Source organism: Glycine soja, chromosome 11, assembly GCF_004193775.1.
Source record: "Glycine soja cultivar W05 chromosome 11, ASM419377v2, whole genome shotgun sequence".
NCBI classification, from domain to species: domain Eukaryota; kingdom Viridiplantae; phylum Streptophyta; class Magnoliopsida; order Fabales; family Fabaceae; genus Glycine; species Glycine soja.
Genome location: NC_041012.1, coordinates 19,412,981 through 19,432,652, shown reverse-complemented (window position 1 = coordinate 19,432,652; position 19,672 = coordinate 19,412,981). Strand labels below are relative to the sequence as shown.

The 19,672-nt window shown below is 32.2% G+C and overlaps 1 protein-coding gene across 1 annotated transcript; it reads right to left on the bottom strand.

The window, feature by feature from the left end:
• Nucleotides 1–10,549: 10,549 nt before the first annotated feature.
• LOC114374331 (probable calcium-binding protein CML25/26) lies at nucleotides 10,550–18,261 on the bottom strand. Its single transcript, XM_028331969.1, has 2 exons — nucleotides 17,715–18,261; nucleotides 10,550–11,131 (listed from the first exon to the last, which is right to left on the bottom strand). The coding sequence occupies exons 1-2, from the start codon at nucleotides 18,123–18,125 to the stop codon at nucleotides 10,724–10,726; spliced, it is 819 nt and encodes a 272-aa protein (XP_028187770.1). The 5' UTR covers nucleotides 18,126–18,261; the 3' UTR covers nucleotides 10,550–10,723.
• Between the last annotated feature and the right edge of the window lie 1,411 nt (nucleotides 18,262–19,672).

Sequence of the window (19,672 nt, the reverse complement as noted above, 5' to 3'; positions counted from 1 at the left end):
AATGACTTTTTGCTATTAAAAAATAAGTTTTTTAATTGAGTCTTTGCATAAATATACTAAAATAAATAATATTTTTATATTCTTAATATAGATACTAAATAATTTTAAATAAAAAAGTAGTATGTCCATAATTTTAAAATTTAGTTTTTCTGTAAAAATATCATTAACTACAAAATTACACATTAAATTAAATCAAATATCATATAAAATTTAACTTGAATAACACAATTTGTTTTATGATTTAACTCCCAGATAAAATAATATATTTATCAATCCTAATGTCTTTAGTTTCATTCCTAATATCACAATACTCATTAGATATGTGCTATTTTTTAAGAGAAATGTTTTAGTTAAATGAGAAAATTATAAATTGAATATTTTTGTCAAATGCAATATTTTTTCTACTAAATATGACTTTTTTTGCTTTGTAAAATTTTTAGAATATATATATTATTATTGATGGAAATAAAGTTTATATTTTTTTTTATCTTACTAGAAGTTTGTGCCTTTAGATGAGATATCGTTGTAAATGTGAATTGATGACACGTCCCTCGTCTATCCTTTCAAATTCTAATTTATTTTAACTGAATAATAATAAAGTGATGTAAATATTATGAATTCCATTTATCAATGCCAATAACGTTTAATATCTTAAAAGTTTAAATATTTTTTATTTAATAATATTTAACCTTATTTCTAATAACTTTTAATTACAATACTTGTTACGTTGAACAATGTATTTACTCCATGTCACATGGAATATTTTTAAAATTCACTTCTAATATACTTTAAAGGAATTGTTTTTTTTTAAAAAAAAAAGTTTAATCAAATAGTTTCAAACTTTTCATTTTTAGTCCATATAATTAATAAGTGGATTTTTTTAGTCCCTGAAATTTACATTTTAATTCCCAAAAGATCTCTGCCCGTTAAAATTCTTTAACTCGCAAAGTTAAAAAAATTTAACGGTAGGGATCTTTTGGGAACTAAAATGTAAACTTCAAGGACTAGAAAATTCACTTATTAAATTTTAGGGACTAAAAAATTCACTTATTAACTATAGGGACTAAAATACATAAATTTGAAAACTATATGAATTAAATGGGTGATTAGACCTTAAAAAAATTAAGGCTTAAAATAACAAAGGATACTCAACCCCAAAGACACTTGCCATGAATACACTACAAAAAAAAAAACATATTTCTGACGGTCGAAATCCTTCGGAAACCTCAAAAATCCGTCAATAATTCAAAATTTCTGATGGATCATAATTCGTCGAAAAAATGGTCGTAAGAAATTTTAACCGATGAATTTTTCCCGTCTGTCAAAAATTTCTGATGGAAATATTTGTCGAAAAATCCGTCGGTTTATTTTTGTTTTATATTTATATCATTTCTCATCGATAATTTAGTAATTATTTTTTGTATTTATGTTATTTAAGGTGAAATTTTGAATTAAGACATACATGTAATTAATGAAAGAGCAAAATAGATCATTAATTTAAATTAAAAATAAATATAAAAGAAAAACACAATGTAATATGTCAATAGAGATTGTCAATAATAATTTTGTGTTACCAAGTCAGTAATCAAAATAGTCATTGGGAGAGTGCCTTTGTTGGTCATCATGTTGTTCTGGTCATCTGCCTGGTCAATGTCTTGTTGCTGCTGGTCCTTATTTTATTGGTGAGGTTGTTGATGTTGATGAATAATGTTTTGCGCTCCAGGAGGTAGGAATTGAAGGACAACTGGCTGAAATACACGCATCTCCTCCTTTGATTGACGCAACTCCTCCCTCAATTGGTTAATCTCTGCAGCATCTTGAGCACAAATGGAAGATCCTTGCGTATGCTGCATGAAGATGTCATTTACACATTTATAAGTATGACCAAGGTCTCCAGTACCATAAAGGTATCCCTTATACTTTGGTCCCGCAGCTACAACCCAACACCGACTCCTAAGTCTTTGTTCTTCAGCAAGGTCTAAAGGAGTGAATTGTGATTCACCAACACTTGATGCAACATCAAACCTAGCTTGAGATAGTCTAGCCTCAAATTCTTCCTGTCATTCATTAACAATTATTATTTCATAAATATAATAAACATTTTAAAGAATAAAAAAAAAGATGCAAGATAATGATCTCACATATGTCTGCCTAGATCTATCATTGACAAATTGACCAGTATTCTTTTGTAAATGAGTTTGCTGAAAGACCTCATCTACTTATTGTTTTTTCTTTCCACTTGTCCCTTTCCCACTAGAGTCATGTGACAGGGGTCGAGGAGGGTCAACACCACCTGATGACATATCTATATGTAAAAAAATAATATTACAAATAATTAATCAAGTAGAATATTGGGATAATTAAAATTACATAACTAATAGAATTTCATTTCACACCAAAAATAAAATACACTAATAAAGTGTTCAAGTATTACACCAAAACAAAAATGTCACTAATAGCAATTCAAACATTATAATTGACTAACAAACATCAATTTCTAATCATCTTCAGAATTGTAAACTTCAAAGTCATCTTCTAATTCCCCTTCATTGTCTTTTTCAATATTATTTGATTCTCCATTCAAATTATATGATTCTTCTTCGTTTGTCAATAGATTAGCAAAGTCTTCTTCATTTGTTTATGTGGTTTCATTCCATCTTCAAACCTATATAGACAATTAAGTAGGATTAGGCACAAAAGAAAACTTTGCATTTACCAAATGAAGTAAATCTCTAGTTAATGAACATAGGTAATGGTGCTAATTACATAGATCAAAGCAATCACAATTAATCATGCATAGAGTAAATCTACACAATATGAATTTACACAGTTTAAACTTGCACGGTGTAATTTTACACCGTGTAAAAAATCATGTTCTAAAGAAATTCTAATTCCTACCAAACTTAGCATATAAATAACATACATATAATTAAAATTTTAAATTAACTACTTGAATTAAATTTCCATCCCAGCTAATTTTCAATAACAATTATATTTCTACTAGTCAGACAATGCGAAACTTTCTATAAGATGAGTTGAAATGGTCAAGGGGTTACAATCCCTAGGAAGAATCCTCGTATTTTTCCATTAGCTTTGGGTCCTCCTCTAGATCCTCCTTTGTCTCGTAAATATTAGTTGTCAACCTTAAGTAAAGAAGAGTTATACTTATTTATTTTCCTAGTTTAGTACACTTAATTACAATATAATTTTGAATAGGGATTTTGTTGTATTGCACTACCTCACCTAAAGGAATTAAATCCTTTTGTCTAATGAGTAAGTTTTATGTTTGATTTAATTAAAAAAATGAAATGTTGAGAAAAGTAGTTAAAATATTTGTCCAAATTTATGTTTCACATTATGTTGAACTTGTTGATAATCATACATGACACCAAATTAAAGATAAAAAAATGACATCACATTTTAAATGTTGAGAATCATTCTAATTAATTTCACCATAGAAAATTTTAGGTTTAAACAGAGATAGATAGGAGTTGTTCTTTGAGTAGTGAACTAAAGATTTTAGTTAAAAGAGAACCACTTTAGGATTTTGCTCTGAAGGCACCATTATATTGCTTACACTATAATTGCGTATGAAAGGGAGTTAGACTAAGGATGACTAACAATCCAAGAGGTAGATTTGAGTTGTTCATTAAACAGTGGAAATTTTGTGTCATGCATTTCATCAGAAGAGATGACTGCAACTTCTATTATCTAGGTTGATCTAACTTTGCTATCATGGATACATATGTCTTCCTCATCATTGTTTTTTTTTTCTTTCTTCTATACATTTTTTTGTGAGTGATATTGCAACATGCATATTCAAGTAAAGTGAGCAATTGTAACTTGCAGTATGACTCACGAAAAGGTGTATAGAAAGAAAAAAATAATGATGAAGAAGACATATGTATCCATGTTAGGGAAGCTAGATCAACCTAAATAATTTCATTTGGTCAGGTGATGTGATGACCAAAAAGTTGATTACAGTTGCTTGGCGTAACCTGTGTAGGCCGAAAGCTGAAGGGGGAATTGGTATCCGTTCTATCTATGCCATTAACAAAGCATCCATGATCAAGCTGGCTTTTGATTTTGTGGCAAAAGATGAGCAGTGGGCAATCATGTTGAGAGCTAGAGTCTTGAGAAATGGAAAACCCGTTCTTTATCACATTTTTTCCTCTATATGGATGAGTTTCAAGAATTATTTTGAATTCTGTTTGTGCCAATTCTTCCTGGCTGATTGGTGATGGCTCCTCCATCAATTTCTGTCGGGATAAATGGTTGTTGCAGCCCATAGTCTCTTACTTGGAGCTTCCTGATCAACTTGCCCTTCAAGCTACAGTTAATTTGTTTATTCAAAACTCCTCCTGGGTCATTCTTAATGTTATCCAGCAAAATCACCCTGCTCTTGTGCAGCATATTAGAGAAACTGTCATTCCTTTGGAGAAAAGAGAGGATACTATGATTTTGGATCATTCCACCAATGGTCGTCTGAATCTCAAGGAAACCTACAAACATGTTTGTCATTCCAATCAACCACTCCCTTTATTTAAAAGAATTTGGTATCCGCAAATTCCTCCTTCCGCCTCCTCTCTTATTTGGAGGATTATTCATAATAAGCTTCCTAGTCAAGGTGCTTTGAGAAATAAGGGCTTCTTTATAGTCTCTATGTGCTCTCTTTGTGGTTCCAGTTATGAAACCAGTGACCATCTTATTTATCAATTCCCCTTTGTTGTTGGTTTATGGAATTGGCTTGGTGGAATTTCTTATTGTCATATATATACTTCGTCCATCCTTTCCATTCTGTCTTCTGGGAAAACTTCTGGGTCTGCCCAAGTGGTTGATATTTTCCTTGCAGTGGAGATCTTCACTATTTGGGTTATTTGGTACAGCAGGAATCAAATCTGTTTTTGTAACCAAATAATTACTGTTCAGCAAGCCACATCCATTGTGTCTAGCAAGGTTAATATTACTAGTAATAGCACTAAGGCTGTTATGGGCCCCTCTGTTTCTGAGCTTCTCATCTTAAAGCATTTGGGTATTAATGGCCACCCTAGGAAGTTCATTCGCATCAAGGAGGTCATTTGGCGTCCCCCTAAGTCGGGTTGGATTATATATAACTCGGATGGCTCAGCTCATGGATACCCAGGTATAGCAAGTTGTGGTGGCATTTTTAGGAATCACACGGGTTCTTTTCAAGGTTGTTTCGCTGAATCTCTGGGAATTCAAAACTTTTTTTTTTGCTTAAGTCATGGGAGCAATCAGAGCCATTGAGTTGGCGGACAGATTTGGTTGGTCTAATCTCTGGCTGGAAAGTGATTCAGCTTTAGTGGTCCAATCTTTTGCTGGTGTTTCTTTGATGCATTGTTCTCTTAGGAATAGATGGTTGAATTGTACAGCTGTAACCAAATCTTTCTGCTTTGTGGTTGGTCACATTTATAGAGAAGGCAATGTCTGTGCAGATACGCTTGCCTCTAAAGCTACTTCTATGGCTGGGTTCTGCTGGTGGAAATCCACCCCATCGTTTTTGGTAGCAGAGCTCAATAGGAACAGAATAGGGCTTACCTAGTTACAGATTTTCTTAGGTTTGCCCATGGATTCGGATTTTATGCCCCCCATGTTTTTGGTTATGTTGTTCTTGTTCCTTTTCTTTTGTTACTGAATTTCCTGGTTTGCTGTAGTAGTCCTTTAGATGATGGGGTGTCAACCTAGTTTGGATTGCAGAAAGTTTAGGGGGGTTGGCATTCCATGGCTTATTAAAAAAAAAAATTATCATATCCTTCACATAAAATAATATCTTTATAAATATCATTTGTAATAACCCTTTTGCATAAGAATTATATTTGTCACATAAAATAATAACTTATTCTCATAAAATGATAATTTTTTCACATAAATAATAACCTCCAAATAAATATTTTGGCAAGTACTTTATCATTTCACTGCTAACTAATCATACAAGAAGCAAATGCTTGGGGCTTCTTGATGGAGCTCCTAACTGCTTTTGGCTTTAATGGTACTTTCTGCAATTGGATTTCCACTGCTAACTAAATATTTTTTAGCTTAATTCAGCTAAATTATCCGATAAGGGATCCTTTTTTACTCTCCTTTTTTGTTTAGCTGAAGATGTTGTAAGTAGAGGTATTTTTCAGTTGGTGGAAAAAAAATTCTTCTCCCACTGGCTAGTCCGGTAGGAGTTGCTACTCCCAATCATGTTCTATATGCGGATGATATTCTTGTTTTTTGTAGAGGGACCTCAAAGAATCTGCTGCTTTGATGAAACTTTTTCATTCTTATAGTGAAGCCTCTAGACAATTCATTAACCTGGAGAGGTGCAGGTTTTATGCAGGTTCAATATCTCTTACCAGGATTAATAGAGTAAAAGATTAGTTGGGTTTTGCCAGTGGCTCTGTTTCCTTTCACTTATTTAGGTGTCCCTTTGTTTAAAGGGAAGCCTAAAGTCCACTATCTTCACGAAAGGGTAATCTTCTTTCTATTATGAGTAGGGTTATCAAGGGTAAGCTCCTTTATTCTTTGCATGTTTACTCATGGTCTGTGGCACTTATTAAGATGGGTAAGAAATTTTGCCTGGTTTGGAGACATTAACTCCAAAAAATTAGTAACGGCCAAGTGGAAAGTAGTGTGTCAACCTATCAAGTGGAAATTTTGCCTTGAATCAATCAATATATTGTTGATTTGTTGGCCATTCCTGAAAATGAACAGAGGTTTCTTCATATGAGAGTGAAAGATTTCTTGCTGAACTTTTGGTGGAACATACCTTCCATTATCTTTGATCGCGTTCCGGGCCTTCTGGAAGCAGATGCTAAAGAAACAATCCCTCTTAATCCATCAAACTGATTTTCCTGTTTGGCGTCCTGGTAAAAATGGGATCCTTTCTTTCAGAAAGGTGTTTAATTTTATTCACTCTAATAGCTCTCCTTGTTCTTGGTCTAAGCTGATCTGGTTTAATGGCATCTCGCCATCTAGGTCGTTTAATTTTTGTCATGGGAAAATGCCAACACATTATATGCTTTGTGCCCGTGGCTACATCATTGTTTCAATAATGCAAACATTCTGCAGCTTTATTATCACTAGAAATGAATTCTTCTTTGGTTTGCTTAGCTCTAAGACAAATGTCACAAATCTTATTCTTGGCACTATCACTTCTTCCAACATTACCAATTTCAGAAATTAAATCTACTATCCTAGAAGAGGGATGTCCCATTCTTTTATGCCAAAGCTCAGAAGATGGGAGTTGCATCAAATGGATGTGCATAATACCTTCCTACATGGTGAGTTGGATGAAGAGGTGTATATGAAGTTGCCACCTAGTTTTGCTTCCCCAACGCCAGGAAAAGTATGCAGATTATGAAAGTTATTATATGGTTTGCGATAGGCACCCAGATGTTTGTTTGCCAAGTTGGCAACGGCGCTAAACATGTATGGATTTCAACAGTCATATTCTGATTACTCACTGTTTACTTATAAAGATCGACATGTTCAACTCCACGTTCTTGTCTATGTTGATGATCTGATTATATCTGGCAATGATGGGGTGGCTATGCAAAGGTTCAAAGATTATTTGAGTCAGTGTTTTCATATGAAGGATTTAGGAAAACTAAAATACTTCTTGGGGATTGCAGTGGCACGGAACTCGGAAGGTATCTTCTTGTGTCAACGTAAATATGCGTTGAACATCATTTCTGAGACTGGACTGTTAGGAGCTAAGCCGGTTGGGACTCCTCTTGAACAGAATCATAAATTAGCACTTGCTATGACTGCTGATTGGGATAATCTTGGACAGTATAGACGCTTGATAGGGAGACTAATTTACTTGACGCTTACTCGGCCCGAACTGTCTTATTGTGTGCATATACTTGCACAGTTCATGCAACAGCCGAAAGAAGAACATTGGGAGGCAGCTTTGAGGGTCGTTCAATATTTGAAGGGAAATCCAGGACAAAGTATTCTATTGCGTGCTGATTGTCACCTGAAACTGTATGCTTACTGTGATTCCGATTGGGCAAGTTGTCCTTTAACACAATGATCCTTAACTGGTTATTTTGTTCTTTTAGGCTCTTCGCCAATCTCTTGGAAGACCAAGAAGCAACAAATAGAGTCTCGGTCTTCGGCTGTGGCGGAATATAGGTCCATGACAACCATCACTTGTGAGTTGAAATGGTTGAAAGGCTTGTTGTCTACTCTTGGTGTGATGCATTCGGGACTTGTGCTTCTGCATTGTGATAGTCAAGCGGCTTTGCATATAGCTGCTAGTCCAGTTTTTCATGAACGAACAAAGCATATTGAAGTAGACTGCCACTTTGTTAGTGATGCGATCCAAAATGGTGAAATTCAGGCCAAATATGTTCATACTCCTATGTAGCTTGCAGACATCTTTACAAAGACTTTGAGAACACAACAATTTGACTTTCTCCTTTGCAAGTTGAGCATTCGGGATCCTCATGCTTCACCTTGAAGGGGGTATTGAAGATTGAGATTGTAAACATGATTTCTTTCCTTATTTTGGTTGGCAATCCTTGATTCTAGGCATAAGTTTTGTTAGGCAAATATTGATTTATTATCTGTAAATATTCTCTTAGAGGATTTTATGTGTATAGTTTTCCATATTTAAGATTCTTGATATATTTCTTCTCTATATATATTTATCATCCAAGGGAATGAAAAGCAACGAAGGGAATTAACTTTCTTTTACAATATATATTACCAAACTCTGTGTTCACCCTCATAATGTCACAACTGAAGAAAATTGACAAAAAATAACACTTGTGAAATTGTTATGCATTATGCACAAGATTAAATATGTACGTGCAGGGTCGATCGTGGGCTAATTGTGTGTGACATATTGTGGGGAATGGTGTTTTTATATCTTGTGTTTCTGATGTGTAAATGGAGGAATATTATTCAATTTGCATATGTAAATGGCATCGGAAAGTTCACAATACGAAGGAGAAAGGAAAAGACCAAGAACACGCTAGATGAGAAATACGAATGGTATATTGCTTATACGTACGTGTTAGTACCGCTTTAACGTGTATAAATACAAGTCAATTATGAGTTGTTGCCACCTACACTTAATAAAAATATATTAGAATGTATTAAGGTTCAAATACTGCCCATGTAATTTGGTATTTTTTTAAAATTTTTTATTCTTCTAAAATTATTCTTTTATCTTTATTCCTTCTAAATTATGTTTGTTTATTTCTAGTTCTTAAAATATTTTAACTAATATTTTTTTTATTATTCAAAACATTATCTAAAGTACCTTAAAGACTAAAAATTAAAACAAACATAATTTCCAAAGACTAAACACAAAAAATTAATTTTACAAAAATGAAAACTAAAAAAACGATAAATTACAATAACAAAATATATTCAAACATTGTATTAATGATATAAAAAAAAATTATACACAGTTAGTTATTTAATAATTTGTTTGGATAAAATTGCTCATAACACTTATAGAGAAGAAAATCATTAAGATAGTAAAATAAGTTAAGTTTTTCTTGTAAGTTAAAATCAACTTATTATCTCAATTTTTAAAGAAGTTACATGAGATAACTTCTACAAAAGTTAAAGCATATAAGTTGACTTTAATGTTGTAGAAGCTGAATTCATTTTACTTTTTTATTTTTCTCTTTATAGAAAAATTTATCTACATAGAGTGTTGGAAATACACTCTTTGACACATTTCTTTAAATACACTTTTTTTAATTGGTTAAAATTTATTAAAAATTATAACCAATCAATCAAAAAACATGTGTTCAAAAGAGTGCGTAAAAAAGTATGTTACTGGTATTTCTCTTTATCTATAAACATGTCTAAATACATCATTTAACTATTCAAAAGAACTATAAAAATTAATCAAACTAAGAAAGGGAGTGCTAGAATTATGTTGTTGATTTGATTCAAATTCGCTTCTCATTTGGGTATAAAAACATCTCAAAATAATAATTGTGTTTAGAGTTTTTAAATTACTTTTTAGAAGTCCTATAATATTACATCATATTTATCATATTTAAGCACTTTAACAAATTTTACTCCAATGGTTGAACTATGAAGAACATTAACCATATTAGCTTGGCCAATTATCATAAATGATCGTGGTTTAATATTAATATCATTATGATCACCCCGTCTTAATGGTCCAATCTAGTGTCACCTGAGAGCATAAATCCTACACACAAAGGGACACAAAACACATTTTATAAAAAACCTAATAAGTGACGTGACTAAATTCACAATGAAAGGTCCAATCAACCCTCAACACTATGCATGTGCTTGGCAAGCATTCTCAACTAGTTAGTTAGTTTTTTTCTACTAGTTTAAAAGTTTAACTGAACTTATTAATCATGTTTTGTTAAAAAAATCTTTTATAATTTATCCAAATAAAATTGGATGTTTACGGATATCCTTTTAATTAAAAATATCTAGAAAGAGATAATTGGTATATATAATTAATTATATGATGTGATAAGAAAAAATAAAAGAGTTAATAAGATGTTTATACAAAGATAGATTAGGATTACAAATAAAATGTAGCAAAGAATGTCGTGCCATATAATATATGAAGCTTATAAAGCTCATCAAATCGATCAGTCTCACATTGAGTCTTACAAAAGCCTAACAATGAAAAAACTAAAAATATATACAACAAATGAGTGAAATATTAATCCAACCCCCAATTCCCATATAAAGAAATAAAAAATCATCACTGCATCATTACTCTAAATTCATCAAAGCAAAGCAGGCCATCTCCATTCAAATCAAAGTGGCCAATCATAGTTGTGCATTGCTCCATGGATTTTGATTCTCCTAACCTACCCAGCATCCTTTGCAAGCTTTTGGGAGTAATAAACCCAAACATTTCAGTGTCATTGTACATCTCAAAAGCTTCTTCCAAATCCTTCAACTTCTCGTCTTCCCCAGCTGCCTCCATAAGTTTCACAAAATCTTCCAAACTCAAAAACCCATCACCATCAGAATCCAACTCCTCAATCAACTTTTCAGCATCTTTGCTCAACAACTCACCACCAATCATGCCTAGCCGGTTCCTAAGCTCACATGGAGAAATCTTACCATCCCCATCCTCATCAAAATACTTAAGAACACGCTCAAACTCTGTGTTCACCCTCATAACTTTAGAAAATACACGCAAAAATATTGATGAAAAAATAACCCTTGTGAAATTGTTATGCAGTATGCACAAGATTAAATATGTACGTGCAGGGTCGTCGGCTAATTGTGTGTAACATATTGTGGGAGATATATGGTGTTTTTATATCTTGTGTTTGTGATGTGTAAACGGAGGATTATTCCATTTGCATATGTAAATGGCATCGGAAAGTTCACGATACGAAGGAGAAAGGAAAAGGCCAAGACCGCGTTAGATGACAAACACGAATGGTCTATTGTGCTGATAAATAAAAAAAATAAATAAAAATGGCCTATTGCTTACCCGTGTTAGTATCGCTTTACCGTGTATAAATACAAGTCAATTTGGAGCTGCTGCGCACTTACACTTAATAAAAATATATTAGAATGATTAAAATTATTGAATGATTTGGGTTGGAAAAAATATTTACTTTATATGCGTTTAACATCTTTAACAAAAATTAATCATCATTTTTGTTGGAAGGTATTTGTATCAACATCATAATAAAAAATATATTTTAAAAATAAATTAGAATGTAGTCTAAAATTTGTTACTTGTAAAGTTTGTATGACAAATTTATTATATTTAAACAACAATTTCTGATTGATTGAGTGTAAATATTTATACTAATAATAGGTGAAAAATAAACTGAAACAACAAGTTGCCTAATAATTAAATTCTAAAATTTTCTTTAGTTTTCGTTTTCTCGTGACAAATGCACTCCACAGCAGCCTTTTTATTACATATTAAATTTATTTATTTATATATTAACGGCAGTACGTATTTAAATATAATTCATGAAGGGGTGTTTGGACATGATGACTAGCAAGAACTGAGTTCAAGAGCAATCTCCCTTGAACCCTTTAATTATATAGATATATATGTCTTAAAAGCAACATATGTTCATTCTGATGTTTGAAGAAGAGTAAAAAACTAGTTGGACGTTAGATTTGCTACAATAGCCTTGATGAGACAATACCTAAAGAGAAAGTAGATAGATGTGAGTAGTAGGAGGGCGGAGGGCCTATTTCAATCTTGATTTTTTCAGGACGAAAATCTTTTATGGAGGGTGGAGTTATAGCACCTTAAATTTTGAGTGCTAGGTATATATCTTAACAAGAATTTTTATTAGAACTTTGTTATATTATTTGTAATTTAATTAATTATTATCGTTGTTATTTTTATTATGCTATATTATGGGATATGTACTTGTGCACATGTCCTTGAAGATATGTGCTTCTTATGCATTGTATTTAGTGATGATGATATTATAATTTGTTATTGTATTATATTTCTTGTTGATAATGTTATTGTCATTATAATTGTATTATATTGAATTTGATGCTAGAGGAGTGTTAGATACACTTGAAAAGTGTCTCTAGTTGAGATGTACTTGCCCATTCAAGGTGTCACTTGCACAATTGGAAAGCTTATTATAAAAGTTATAATTTATCACTGCATTGTAGAAATCAAAATTGAGAGAGAGAGAGAGAGAGAGAGAGAGAGAGAGAGAGAGAGAGAGAGAGAGAGAGAGAGAGAGAGAGAGAGAGAGAGAGAGAGAGAGAGAGAGAGAGAGAGAGAGAGAGAGAGAGAGAGAGAGAGAGAGAGAGAGAGAGAGAGGAGGCCACCAAGCCTTAGGAGCACCAAAGAATTAAGTCGGCTTAGCATTAAACGCGGAACCCCTCATAGTCAATATTTTTATATTTTCCTTTGAGTTTTCAAACTCGAAAAATTTAGACGACTTGAGATTGTGTTTTAAATCAAAACTATGTTTTTACCATAGTAAGAGTTGTTATGAAAATTGTGGTGGATGAAGCCATTAGGTCAAAGCGTTCTTGGGGAGGTTGCGAGATCGTCTTCAGTTTTCTTGTTGAGGAATTGCTTCATTTGAGGTTAGGGGGAGTGGGTTCTCTCTCTTTCTTTTTTGTTGTATGAGTGGTAATAAGGCACAAGTAGATTGTATGATCTTAGGTTTATGATTATAGCAAGTTTATTTTCTTGGATGGATAGTGAATACCCTAAAGCATTTTGTTTTGTTATAACTTGGGTGAATTTGATTGTTGGATGTTTTGATGTTTTTCCATTTTGATATTCTTGAAATTGAATTTAATAATTGATGTTGGATGTACATGCTAATTTCTTGATAAAAAAATGTTAACTTAGAACACCCAAATGAGTACTTAAATGATAGAATTAGACTTTGTGTTCTTCATATGAGTTGTAGCCCCTGATGTTTTCTAGCTAAGGGATTTTATTTCACTCAAAAAAGATTTATATAACTCCAAATATTTTCATTTTAGTGAGTAAAGGTTAAGTTGACAAAATTATGCAGCCAGTTTATAAATTTCTTAATTTTAAGTTTCTAAAAGATTGAAAGGGATTTTGAGGTCAACATAGAATTTATAGATAATTTTCTTATCCCTCTAACAAGATAAGAACCAACTTAATAGGATTAGTAAAACTCTAGACATGATTATTATACTTTATGAAGATCATAGTAACATAGGAGGAAAAATGAGTGTGTAATATTGATATCATAATGAGTGATAGTATAATGCATGACATTTATACTTATATGATTTGGAGAATGAAGTGATGTCATGATATTGTTTTGTAAATGAGTGGATTTTCCCATGAATGATATTGTGATTAAATGCATAATGTCCACAAGTATATGTGAAAGTAATATGTCATGGTACGCGTATGTGTTGCAAAAAATGTTAGGAGAACCTAACCCTCGCGAGATAGGAATCTCCAAGGGAATTAAAAAATAAATCATGTACATATTGTCTATGAACCATTAATCATGTATTGCATATGTGTTTTGAAGTGAAGGAAGTTTATGAGCCTAACTGAGGAGGTCATGAATGAGTTAATGTATCTCCTTGAAGCTCATGCTGATAACATGTGTTGGAATATCCTTGCAAGGCCAAAACACCCTAACGCACTATTGGCGTGTCATCTCGGTGAGAGTGATAGTGTCTAGTTGCCTATTAGGTGGAAATTCATTGACTACACGGACTCTTAGGACTACATTCATAGTGCTTTCCAAAATGGTACCACATGCATAAGAGTCTAAAGGTCTAATGTGCATTGCATTTCGTGTGTGACTTGTGTATGGAATGCTTGATTTGTATGAGACATGTTTGTGAAATGTAATTGTTTATAAATGTATCTTATATCTTTATGACTTCCTTAATATTTTAAATTTATTGTGAGATGTATCTCACTCCTCGTCTATTTGTCTTGTTTGTGTTTTGACTGAATATCACCCTTGCACGTGAGTCTCTATAAGGTTATGATGATGATGTTACATGAGAGACTTAGTTCTCCATTTTATATTACTATTAATTTTAGGGTTATGGATGTTCTGAAACAATGTAACATTGAGACACATGTTTTATTCATTTATCTAAGCATTAAATTAGTGAGTAATTTTTCACCAAATTATATTTAATATGGTTTGTATGAACTTTGGAGTGTCAAGATTTGTTTAACATTAAATTTCGTTATTTATTGATTTGTTTTCTTTAAGTTTACAAATATTTGACATGTAATACTCTTACTGAAAAAATAAGTTTGTTTTTTTAAAAAATTTGATGCGTCCTTTTAGTTAAATTATGTTGTGATTATATTTAGAAAATATTACAACTAAATGTGTCTTGGGATAGAAGGGTGTTACATTTAGTCACGTAATACCCCAAATGAATCACACTGAAATGAGAGTGATCCAAAGGTTGTGCAAGTATAAGATTGTATAGTTAAGGATGACTTAAAGGAATTAATTGGTATTACTTATACTAACAAGATACATATACTTTTCGTTTTCGTTATCCTATCACGTAAGAACTTCATGGTTAGTGTGCTTGACTTGGAGTAGTTATGGGATGGGTAACCTTCTGGGAAATTTTCAAGAAAGCGCGTGAGTGAGGACAAAGCACACTATAAAGTCTCGTGTTGGTTTGTGGGGATGGTCATTGATCCTAAAAGCAGTCAGGGATGATTGTTGAAGTCAAAAATCATGAATGTTACACACCCTATCCATTGGGTTGCCCTAATTAGTTTATGCATAAGTTGAATTGTGGGGACTTACTTCCTACAACACCAAAAAAGAGCCAAATGGACACAAATATCCCTCACCATGCCCCCACTACACCATACCACCTCTACCAACCCCCTCCCCTTCGATGACGATGTCATTTGCGTCATTAACAAAAGCTTTGAGTACCTCCTCACAATTCGTTCTCATTCCTCATTTGGCATCATTGAGCATCTTCATTGATGTTGTCAATCTCACTACTAAGAGTATCATGATGATTAAGGATGCTTTTTTTTGTTAAGAATAAGTTTGATTTGAAAATATTCAGGGGTTTGACAATGTTTTTCTATGGCATAGGTGTGCCCGTCAATGCTTTCGAAGGAATTAGAATGGCTCTACCAAGAGGCGAAGGATAAGAAGAAGTTCAGTAGGCTTTTGGGTTTGGAGATGAGGTTGATTTTGTAAGAGGGACAAGAATGGGTTTGGGATAAGGGATGAGAATGTGTGGGCGGCCAAAGGTGAACTCAAATGTGTGGACTCAAATTAGAGTGAATAGGCAATTTAATCCCTGAGATTGTACCCATTTTGCATATTAGTCCTTAACTTAATGTTAAATTCAAAATAGTCCATATCTTTGCATAAGTGTTGCAAAAAAGTCCTTCCGTTAAATTTTAAAGTAACGCTGTTAGTGAGGTCAATTTTAGTGGCACGCGGACTATCCAACGTGGCATTAAAGGATGACGTGGCATGACACATGGACGTGCCTCTTAAAAGATGCCACGTCATTTGATGATAACAAAACGAGTATATAGGCAATATAGTCCCTGACTTTGTACCCCTATTGCATATTAGTCTCTAACTTAATAAAAAAATTCAAAATAGTCCCTATCTTTTGCATAAGTGTTGCAAAATAGTCCCTAACTTAAAAGATGCCAGAAATCGTGCTTAAAGTGTCCATGCATTGCGAAGGTTGTGCCTTGCACAATTTCTGGCGACGCAGATTCCTCCTTAGATTCCTTGTCATCTTTTGATTCCTCTGGTTTTTTCTCTTCTTCTTTCTTTTCTTCTTCCTCTACTTTTTTCTCCTCCACTTTTGTTTTTCTCTGGTTTTTTCTCTTCCTATTCAGAACACACACACAAAAAAAATCAAAACCCGGAATGATACATTGATGGTAATTGAAGAAAAAAAAAGGAAAAGAGAATGGTTATGCAGACCTCGCCCATTGGTGTTGACGGCTACAGAGATAAGGTTGTTGCTATGGATTTTTGGTTCTTTTTATTTGTGCAAGTGTGTGTGGGTTCTTTTTCGTATATATGCCTCAATTGGTTCAGAACCATCAAATTTGAAGAAGCCACTCATTCTATCGTCATCAAATGATATGGCACTAAAATTGACCTCACTAACAGTGTTACTTTAAAATTTAACAGAATGACTATTTTGCAACACTTATGCAAAAGATAGGGACTATTTTGAATTTTTCATTAAGTTAGGAACTAATATGCAACAAGGGTACAATGTCAAGGACTAAATTGCTTATTTACTCGTTTTATTATCATCAAATGACGTGACATCTTTTAAGAGGCACGTCCACGTGTCAAGCCACGTCATCCTTTAGTGTCACGTTGGATAGTCCACGTGACACTAAAATTGACCTCACTAACAGCGTTACTTTAAAATTTAACGGAAGGACTATTTTGCAACACTTATGCAAAGATAGAGACTATTTTAAATTTAACATTAAGTTAGAGACTAATATACAAAATGGGTACAATCTCAAGGACTAAATTGCTTATTCACTCACTCAAATTAGGATAAAGAGAAAAGTGAAAAGGGAGCAAAGGTTTGTGATCCTATTTTAGAATAATTATTCTAGAATATGAAAATTATATTTTGGAATAAGTTTTTAGATTACTTATCTCTATTTTGAAATAGTTATTCTATAATATAATTTTCATATTTCAGAATAGTTATTTCAGAATAAAGATAAATAATCTAGAAACAAATTTGATTATAATTTTCATATTCTAAAATAATTATTTTGAAATAGGGATAGTTACACAATGACCATCTTGGAATAAAAGAAGTGTAAAATGATATTTTTAAAACATTTGGAGGTGCCGGAAGCAAGGAAAATATGGTGCATGAAACAATTGCCTAAATTGTGTTGTAAAATTTTACATTTGAGCTTAATTGGGTCAAACCAGTCCAATCCAACTTTTTTAAACCTAAAAATAAATTTCATTAGACTTAATATTAATAACATTTCCTCAATTAAAAATACATTTAATTTCTCAATTTTAGTATAATTACATTTATATTCTAATAAATATTTTAAAATTTAATTTTATTAATGCATATTCATTTTTATATAAATATAAAAAAAATATAATTTAATAGAATTCGTGCATCACACAAGATTTAAAATCTAATTACAAATAAATGAATGAAATTCAACCCCATCCCCCATTAAATCAAATAAAGACAAAGACTCATCACTGCATCATGACTCTAAATTCATCAAAGCAAAGCAGGCCATCTCCATTCAAATCAAAGTGGCCAATCATAGTTGTGCATTGCTCCATGGATTTTGATTCTCCTAACCTACCCAGCATCCTTTGCAAGCTTTTGGGAGTAATAAACCCAAACATTTCAGTGTCATTGTACATCTCAAAAGCTTCTTCCAAATCCTTCAACTTCTCGTCTTCCCCAGCTGCCTCCATAAGTTTCACAAAATCTTCCAAACTCAAAAACCCATCACCATCAGAATCCAACTCCTCAATCAACTTTTCAGCATCTTTGGCCAACAACTCACCACCAATCATGCCTAGCCGGTTCCTAAGCTCACATGGAGAAATCTTACCATCCCCATCCTCATCAAAATACTTAAGAACACGCTCAAACTCTGTGTTCATCCTCATAACTTTAGAAAATACACGCAAAAATATTGATGAAAAAAATTACACTTGTGAAATTGTTAGGCACAAGATTATTTAGTTATGTAGGTGCTTGGTTGTGACCTAATTGTGATTTGTGTTAACATCTTATGGGGGTTGATGAATTTATATATTGGGTTTGTAAATTGTAAATGGCTTCGGAAAGCTCAAGATACGAAGGAGAAAGGAAACGGGCTTTACGCGCCCTAAGAGCAGCGTCAGATGAAAACGGAATAATTAGAATGCTTACCCAATAAAATCAAAGACGTGTTAGTACCGCTTTACCAGGTATAAATACAAACAACAATACAAAGTCAATTTTGTTAGGGGTATATTTTATTTATTTATTTCTTTCTTTCTTTTTGATATTTAATAAATTCTGAAACATCTTTTAGTTTTCGTTTTCTCATGATGATAAATGTATGCTGGAAGCCCTGACTGCCTTGTACGTTACATATTATATTTATTTATTTGCTAACAGCAGTATTCAATTTAGAATTGACTTAATACTGAATGTGTTTTGGTATGTCGGAGAGGTTTGAAACTTTGAAGTCTATTGCGTCAGGAATACGGTCATCATGAGTTTAAATTGATATAAATAATTTGAGTTTAATATGCAGCGGTAAAGTTGTGCCTTGGTGACTTGTTGGTCATGGGTTCGAATCCGGAAACAGCATATGCAAGGGTAAGACTGTCTACAACATCCCTCCCTCATACCTTCGCATAGCGAAGAACCTCTGAACAATGGGATAGGAAGTTTTAATATTTTTTTTAATAAATCCGGTCTAATTTGTTTAAATCTATTAAGTTTTAGATTGAATTATGAATTTTAATGTTTGAATTCACTTATCCATTAATTTCTATTATATTATTATTATTTATTTTTATATATAATATATATTTTTAATTAAAAGTATTTAGATCTATTATCACGATTTTATTTAATCACTCTTACAAAAATAGGATTTCAACTTTAAATTATTTGTAAAATATTTATTTTGCTTTTTAATTTGTTTCAAATTATTTTAGATTTTGATTAATTTCAGTTACATTAATCAATTTATTATTTGATAACATTAGAGTTTAAAATTATTTAGAAATAATTTTAGTTTTTGGATTTTTGATTTTGTAGATATGGTGTGTGAACTTATTTATTATATTTTATTTTTTAAATCATGTTTAACATAAAACATAGTATGTTAGTCTATATGATAATCATGACAATAATATGATTCATCCATTCTTCTTATATTTGACTACACGGAAAAATCATAAGTAATATATTCGATATTTTATTTAATAAAAAAATTAATATATAAAAAATATTGGAAAAAAGTATTGAATTTTAAAATAATAAATAAATTTAAATGTTTTGACTTATTGACCTAACTCATACCAAATAGTTTACAAATAGATTGGATTGGATTATAATTTTTTTTCTTAGAAAACCAACTAAAATCAACCCTTTCAAATTTGATTGGATTAAATCACAAATTTCCTCAAACTTAACCCAAACCGACTCACATATACCC